The sequence below is a fragment of the Lactuca serriola genome, chromosome 7 (assembly GCF_051521515.1).
Source record: "Lactuca serriola cultivar US96UC23 chromosome 7, Lser_US96UC23_V15, whole genome shotgun sequence".
Lineage (NCBI taxonomy): Eukaryota > Viridiplantae > Streptophyta > Magnoliopsida > Asterales > Asteraceae > Lactuca > Lactuca serriola.
In genome coordinates, this window is record NC_136414.1 from 25,096,686 (window position 1) to 25,105,599 (window position 8,914).

Genomic DNA, 8,914 nt, shown 5'->3' on the forward strand with positions numbered 1-8,914 from the left:
CAATCTTTTACTACAATTTTATGAGTTGTTTATTGAAATAACAATCTATATAAAAACACTGATATTGAGACTAGGTTGAATATGATGATTCATATTATATAAGTAAAATGAAGAATAACCATTATATGATCATATAAACCTCTTTAAAGGCTATTCGCAAGTGAAACAAAAAAGATTCATGAGTGTCTTGGGTTTGAGACTCCTCACCGTTACTTTTTATTTATTTCTATAAGTTTGGCATACCGAAAATATAAGAAAAAGCCCAATCAACATCAACAGACGTGACATACCGCATCAACAAAAAAAATGTATGTTTAGTATATAAAAATGTACGTTCAATATTTTTTTTTGTACGTTCAGTATGAACTGTGAAAAAGATAAAACAAATGAAATTAACAAGTTATATAAAAATGATGAAAAAAAACTATTGCTCAACATAAAGTTGATATAAAAATAAAAGAACAATAACCTTGAAGTAGACCTGACAATTCCTGTTAGCGTGTCGTGTATTCGTGTCAGACACGAATTTACACGAAACAAATTTGTTAAACACGAACACGACACGAATTATAAAACGTGTTTTGGGTATCAAACACGAACACGACACGTAAAAAATTCGTGTGACACGTGACACGACACGAATAGACATGTTTTTTTTCAGCCGTGTTACACAAAAACACTAAAAAACACGAATAGACATGTTTTTAATGGCTTTTTTTAAGCTAGGGCTATAAACTAATTATTGAATTTTATGAAATTGGTCCCTAATATATTATAAATATAAAATTTAACCCTAAAGTATATATGTTTATATACGTGTCACGTGTTAACACAAATTTGTACCGTGTCTTATACGTGTCTAAACAGATAAATTCGTATTTGACACGTATAAGACACGAAACACGAATTTAAAATACGTGTCAGACATGAATAAACATGAAACACGAATTTCTAAAACACATACACGGAAAACTCGTATCGTGTTCTTGTCGTGTTAATCATGTCGTGTATCAAATTGTCAGGTCTACCTTGAAGCAAACATTTTAATGGTAATTCTTACTAATAAAGCTGCCGACATCACTTCTAATTTTTTGTCCGATCTACATCTAATATACTCGAGTTTTAGTGATCAATAAATAAGTCTTTTACAACTAATGGTCTTATTTCAATTGTTTGCGAATTCTAGTTTTTTCATTTGAGAGAGACGTTCACAATAAAACACACATAGCCAATGAAAACATGTTGATAAGACGATACATGATGAAACTTCCGATCGAGAAATAAATTGAGGTTCGCTTCGAGCAATTAATGAATAAAGGTAATTAAGTTCAAGTGATCATGATGTAAACTACTTGTCAATATATTCACTTAGAAATCTATTTTACGAAATGAGTTTTAATTTATATTAAAAATTCAGATTTTACAACAAATAAACTACAAAACATCGTCTTACACCAACAAACCTTCATATAATAATATACAAAATCCAATCCAACAAATTACACTTGATGTATTATTGTAATGTGTAAAGTATGACATAATCTCCCCTTCGGTTAAGAAAAAAATTAAACGAAAAATAATTAAAAAATATACGATGTACAATTGATGCTAGATGGTGATTAACCTAGTTTAGCTATCTAGGTTCTATTACCGTTAGTGTTATTTGATTTACGGTCATGGAATCATCTTTTTTGCTTGAAGTTTCTGGTTCAAGATTTTCATTCCTAAAGAAGAATCCAGGATGTTTTGGTGGTGACATTCCCACAGTTTCACTGCTCAATAGCAACATTACTTCTGACATCTTAGGTCGATCTTTTGGTAGTTCTTGAACACATAAGAGTCCAATTTGTATACACCTCAACACTTCATTTATTGAAAATTTGGTTCCAATAGATTCGTCTAATAGTTCTAAAGCTCTCCTCTCGTTCCATAAATTCCATGCCTAAAAAATATTGGTTTCATTACAAATACAATAATTTAAAGAGACAAGAACCCAAATGGAATTAACTCTAAGTTTATGGGGTATGGTTTTAGAAGTTCTAAATATATCACTAATATTACTTACTTGTGCAAGAAGGTTAAGTTGGCTATCTGTGTTGGATGATCCTCTGTTCCTTTTACCACTTACTATCTCGAGAATCAAAACCCCAAAACTAAAAACATCTGATTTTCTTGAGAAACTCCCGTTCATCATATATTCAGGTGACATATAACCACTATACAGAATTTGACAAAAATAATAAGAAAGAGTAAAACTATACCTTTTATGTGGACATATATATTATATTTATGCATAAAGTACAAAGATACTTACTATGTTCCAATCACTATTTTTGTTTGTGCTTCTTTTTGATCCCTTCCGAAAATCCTTGCGATACCAAAGTCTGATATCTTCGGTTTCATTTCCTTATCAAGCAAAATATTACTTGCTTTCATATCTCGATGGACAATTGTAGGTATTGAATCGTGATGAAGATAATGAAGCCCTCGTGCAATCCCACGTATAATCTCGAATCGGATCTTCCAATTAAGTTTCATGCTTTCCTCTTTTCCTATAATGATTTTAAGAAACATAGTTAGATTTTGGTGGAGAAATACTCAGGTTTCAAAAGAAGAAAAACAATGCCAGTAAATTTTTTACCAAAAAAAAGATACATATCAAGACTTTTGTTTTCCATAAACTCATAAATCAGCAACTTCTCTTCCACCTCAATGCAACAACCCAATACCCGAACAAGATTTCGATGTTGGAGTTTCGCGATTAATTGAACCTCGTTTTTAAGTTCCTCAATCCCTTGATCGCAAATTTTTGCGAGCCTTTTTACCGCTACAACTTCACCTTCCTTTAATATACCCTATATCACCAACAACAATAATGCAACTATTTATCTTTTTTCTATTGTCTTATTTGAATTTTTGAATAATTAAAAAACAAAAAAATAATAACAAAGGTAAAGTAATTTCAAATAACAAATAAAGATAAGTATATTTCGGATTTTTCAATAATCTGGATATCAATAACTATTGATAATATTTACTCCAATTTTTAGATTATCGACTATCCATATCAAATTTTGTAATCCATATTTCCTAGTACTTACCTTGTAAACAGGCCCGAACCCCCCTCTCCCAAGTTCATTTGTTTTTGAGAAGTTGTTTGTTGCAATAGCGAGTGTTGTAAAATCAAACAAGGGTAATTCAAGTTCATCCATAGTTGTTTTGCCACGGTTATCTCTTCTTCTATTTGGTAGAATAACCTCATCATTTACTAAGGAATCTTCGGTTCTTCCTTGTGGACCTATTTTGGATCAAACAAAATATATCAAGCACATATGAAGTCTCACCCGGTTTGTTTTGACTTAAAAAGTTCGAACTCTCTGTCCAAAATGAAAAGGAAGTGATTTGTACACAACAGTTTTTTGTCATACACAACAATATATGCTTTATATAGTTGTATAATACAACAATTTAAAACATAAACTGTAGTGTATAGAGAAAATTTATTGTGTACGAAGCAGTTCCCAAAATGAAAACTTGCATCCTATTTTTCAAGTCTTTGTAACTGAAATTTGTTTCAACATTAAAAAACTGTTGATGGGTAATCTAGTTATGAATTATTTATAGGCTTAACTACTTACTTACTAAAACGAAAAGGGATGGGTCTTATCATAAGTTGACCATCTTTTGAACAATATCACAAAATAGACATATTAAAACTTGATTTTGGGAATTTTCTTATTTTGAGAAATGGATTTATCATTTATGAATGGTCCTCGTTACAAAAATTGATGTTTTTCTGAAAAGAAAATGAACATTTTGCACGAAATATGATTACTTTAATTGTTAGAGGACTACATTCAGTTTAGTATATTATAGTGATTTGCACTTATCTTTTATGTTACCTTAATGTTAATTATTGATTTCAAAATTATAATCTATGGTATTTGACTCTTAAAAAGTCGCAATTACCCTCTCTATCCATTGATGTTATCAAGGTTGGTGTTTTCTTCCTCTTGAAGTAGACGAGCATCAGAATAAATATGAGCACCACACAGGCACTCATGGTAATGCCGACAACCTTACCAACGTGGTTGCTGTTGGCGGAGCCACTTTTGGTATTTTCAGCTACCGGCGGTGGAGCTGCCATCAACAAACTCATGATTATTAATGTTTAAAGTTGTAGTAAAATTTAAAGCAAAACTACTACTTTTTTTTTTTATACATACGATATAAGTCGCTAAAGTATAATTCAGAAACATACCCAAATCAGAAGCTGCGGCTCTAACGTAGATATCTTGTCCTCCATCTTGAGAACCAGCATATCGTCTCATATCCATAAGATCCACTCCCCACATCACACAACCCGACCCGCCTCCATTGATATTCATATTAGCATAAGCACCACAAGAACAATTCTTTCTGCACATCTCACCACACTCGCTCAAATTCTTCATCTCATCAACAATCGCTTTCCAACTCTCCGGCAACTTCATGTTCTTCAATTGCAGAAATCCATCCGACCCACAATCCAATACGGAGCTCCGAACACACCCATCGGACCTATCTCGGAGATCCCATAATTGTTTGTTCTTTGGCTGGAATCCGGTCAAACAGTTGCAGAATGGTGCAGTCGTTGTGTCACAAACGCCGAACGGACCACATTCACCATAGTGATCGCAATCACCGGGGAAAGACCAGTACACCCTCCAGGTTTCTGTTGTTTTGGCCCAAACCAATCTTTGATTAATACCAGAAGAATTTATAACCAATCGTGAATAAATAGAATTATTCACCATTTCAAACTTATAACTGATCTCATCGGAATTATCCTGTAACTCAAACTGCATTATATCCACCCCCACCATCTGCGGTACGCCGCTAAACCTTATCCCATTCCACGGCCCAGTTCGCCAAATTCTTGTTTCGTTTTTTAATGTTAGAAGCTCCGGGAAGCCACTGGTATCCAGTTTAAAAGAATAATCACCAGTCGCCGGATCATTGCTCGTCTTCCACGACTGCAAACGCCGAGTAATTCCAGATTTCCTGTCCCACCCCAGTTTCATCTCCGGTAATAGAGTATCAGTCGGATAATCAAAGCTTTGCCAAATATAATTCTCCGGTTTCTCATCGTTTTCCGGTCGAAGCACAAAGTTACCGTTGTCCAAAAGCTGCGCCACCGTCTTCACCACCTTTGTGGGTTGATTTGATGACCAGACGACGGTTCCCACTTGATCTACCAGCACCATGTTGCCGTTGTCGACGATGGTTAGGTTCCCGGATGATGAAGTGATGGGGGTGTCTCTATTAGCTACCCAAACATACGTTAGCTGCTGAATTTGTTTATACCAAATTCCTATGTACAAACTACCGTTGTTTGCATTGAAGAAACCCAACTCGAAAACATCACCATTAGAGACTAGAGTTTGATTGATGGTTAGGGGTTGTGTGGGTGTGATGGTGTCAACGGCGACACTGAGAAAAGGGTAGAAGAAGAAGAGAGAGAATATGAACATGAAGTTGCTGACATGGGTATGGAGGGTTTTCATTCTTTGAAAGTTACAATCACCGACAGAATTTTGTTTTGTGTTTATTGGATTGGGGTATTGGAGATTTTATATGTTGGTTTCATCTTCAAAGAATTCGTGGAAATTGTGGAACACTTCAAATATTAATAGGGTGCAATATTTTTGAATACTTAAATTCTTTAATTACTTGACTTTTTTAAATATATGATAGATTCCCTATTGATCAAGAAGTTATGGTCCTTATGGAAATTGTATAGTAAGTTCGTTTATTCTTGTGTCAAATTGATTACTTAATTGGGTTGAAACTTGATTATAGCTTTACTTGTTTAATTCCCATATAATGTATTTTAATAGGTTGAAATTTTTTACTTAAATCCGTTCTTTTTGTGTGGAATTAATGGATCGTTTTTAGTTTAAGGGTGTTTTTGGTAAAAATAATTGTTAGCTGGAAGCGGGTAGCGGTTAGCTGGTAGCGGACAGCCGGTAGCGTGTAGCAGGTAGCTGGCAGTGAGAAGTTGTAGCTTTTATTTGTTATATGAATGTTTGGCAAAAACAGCTGAAAGTTTTTAAAATATATAAAACGATATAAAAGGACAATTGATTAAAACCAAATAAATATATAAATATATTTTTAAGGGTAATTATGGAAATTGATTTCAAAAGCTCAGAAGCGTTTTGTTAAACACTACGGGCTTGTTTGGCACGAAACTTTTGAAAGCGTTTGGGAGCTTCTAGCTTTTAGCTTTTGATAAAACGTTTTAGTTTAAACAAAAAGTTTCGTTTGGCAGTACGAACGTTTAGCTTTTAGTTTTAACAAAACGCTCCGATTCTAAAAGCTACTTCATGTAGCGTTTAACAAAACGCTCCTGAGCTTTTGAAATCAATTTCCATAATTACCCTTAAAAATATATTTATATATTTATTTATTTATAATCAATTGTCCTTTTATGTAATTTTATATATTTCAAAAGCTTCCAGCTACTTTTGCCAAACATTTATATAACAAATAAAAGCTATAGCTTCTCGCTACCAGCTATTTGCTACACGCTACCAGCTAACCACTACCCGCTTCCAGCTAACAGTTATTTTTGCCAAACACGCCCTACATGAAGTAGCTTTTAGAATCGGAGCGTTTGTTAAAACTAAAAGCTAAACGCTCATACTACCAAACGAAGCTTTTTGTTTAAACTATAGCGTTTTATCAAAAGCTAGAAGTTAGAAGCTCCCAAACGCTTCCAAAAGCTCCGTGCCAAACACGCCCTTAATGGTCAAACCGGACAAGAAGAAAAATACTAAAAATACAAATGCATATACATACGAATTAATCTGATGAGATATAAACTCTTGTTTATTGAAAAAGGATCATATAAATAGCAAATTCTCCGGAATGAACAATCACTCAAAGTCAAAACTCAAAAGGCAAAGTACTTTCTTGGGGTTGTATGTCGAAGAGAGTTAGGGACGAGGGGAAGTTGGTTTTATTTTTCTATTAATTTAATTAATTTATTATTATTAAAAATGTCAACTGCCATATAAATCAATAATAAAATCATAAGCGAACTGGTCAAAATTATACTTTTATTTAAAGTTACGTTTGGCAAAAAGGCTTAGGAGGTTTTAGAAGTTTTTTTAGTTTTAAAAAACAATTTTAATTTAAGAAGTTTTTTTAGGAATTATGAATTATGAATTTATATTTTTTACATAAAAACTCTTAATCCAAAAAACTATTTCAAATATCTTTTAAAAAAAAATTAAAAACTTTTAACGACATGATGAGTTATCATGAGGTGACAAGACAAACAGGCTGTCACGAGGTGAGCGTTGGGCAGTTCGGGCCCATGAATTTTAAAGTTTTCTATGTATTTAAAGGGTGGTTTCATATTTTTCGGGCATTTTTCTATCCTCCATTATATCTAAAGCCTCTTAAGAGAAACTCTAGCCTTCCTTTCACCACTATATATCAGCCTACCATCTCCTCTCTCATCCATATTTGGAGTTTTTGGTGGTGTTTTAGTGTCTTGAAGAAGAAGAAGCTCTTGGTTCAAAGATCTAGCAAGCTAACATCCTCTCCTCATCCTTGCTCATATTTTGTATCTTTGTAAGTACTCAAGATCCAACCTTTATGATTAGTGCTTCTAGATCTAGGTTTCTTGTGTCTTTTTCTCCATAATTATGAGAGTTTGAATCAGGTTCCATAAATTTGGCAACTTTATGGATCCTTAGGGTCCCTTTGGGCTATATGTTTCGAGTCTATGTTTATATGGTGTATTTGGTCACATGCACAAGTTTGAGTTCATTTCTTCAAAGTTTTTGGACCTAAAATGGAAGAGACATGCATATCCATAAAGCATAAATTTTTATGTTGCATTGGGAGTGGGAAAGCCTCTCAGAAAGTATGAATGAGTGGTCTTAATGACTAAGAATTTAATGCATTAAGGAGGCTAGAACAGTGCTCACGACGTGAAGGGTTGGCCTTCACGACGTGAGAAAAGGCAATCTCTGTGATTGTTTTGTCTTGAGACCACCATAACGTAACAGAAGCTCGGTCAAGATGTGGCGACCGTATGGGAAACTTTTTGACTGTTAACTTTGACTTTGACCATTGACTTTTGACCAAGTTTGACTTTAGGTCAATCTGAGGGTTTTGCGTTGTAGTTTAAAAAATGGTCCCTAATTGTTACATAGGTGACTTATAGTGTCGGTTATTGGATCTATGAATAATTTTGATGTTTGCTTGACTATGAGGTGAGTTTTATCACTATACTTTGTACTGTAGTATGTGTCCTTGTGTGTAGGATGTTGTTATTTTGTAGTGATCTATTAGACTAGTAGATATGTTATGATTACCTATGTTTGCCAGTTTTTGTTTTGGACATAGTGTGGTTAGGTTGAGACGGTATTGCTTTGTGGTGTAGGTGAACATACCCACTAGCAATCTAACCATAAGTTGTAGGTTCGAGGGGGGGGGGGGGGATCCACTCTTTGTGAATGTGGGCCCGGGACAATCCAGTCTTTGTGATTGTGCACCCAAGGGAAATCCAGTCTTTGTGGTTGTGGGCCCGAGGCAATCCAGTCTTTGTGTTGTGAATCTGATGTGCATGCATTGTATATGTATTATTGTGTTCGGTATTTTGGAGGAACTTACTAATATTTGGCTTATAGTTGTGGATTTAAATGTTTTCAGATACTTAAGATGATCGAGTCTAAGCGAAGGCATGATCGTGCACATTGTCCTGCTAATTTATGTTTTGAGAGATGATTTTGATACTTTGATTTCTATGCTTCTGTTTTGAACACAATGTTTAATTATTTGTGCATTTTATGAAAATGTCTTTTGAAAATGAAACATTTTGGTTGTGGTTTTTGGGATGTTATATTTATAATTTTAT

General features: G+C 34.0%; 1 protein-coding gene across 1 annotated transcript; it reads right to left on the minus strand.

Moving 5' to 3' along the window:
• Nucleotides 1–1,453: 1,453 nt before the first annotated feature.
• Nucleotides 1,454–5,569, minus strand: LOC145061493 (receptor-like serine/threonine-protein kinase SD1-8). The gene is made up of 7 exons (XM_079008975.1): nt 4,262–5,569; nt 3,970–4,140; nt 3,102–3,298; nt 2,642–2,855; nt 2,315–2,552; nt 2,066–2,216; nt 1,454–1,942 (listed from the first exon to the last, which is right to left on the minus strand). Exons 1-7 carry the CDS (start codon nt 5,544–5,546, stop codon nt 1,634–1,636), a joined length of 2,565 nt encoding a protein of 854 aa, XP_078865101.1. The 5' UTR covers nt 5,547–5,569; the 3' UTR covers nt 1,454–1,633.
• Nucleotides 5,570–8,914: the final 3,345 nt, after the last annotated feature.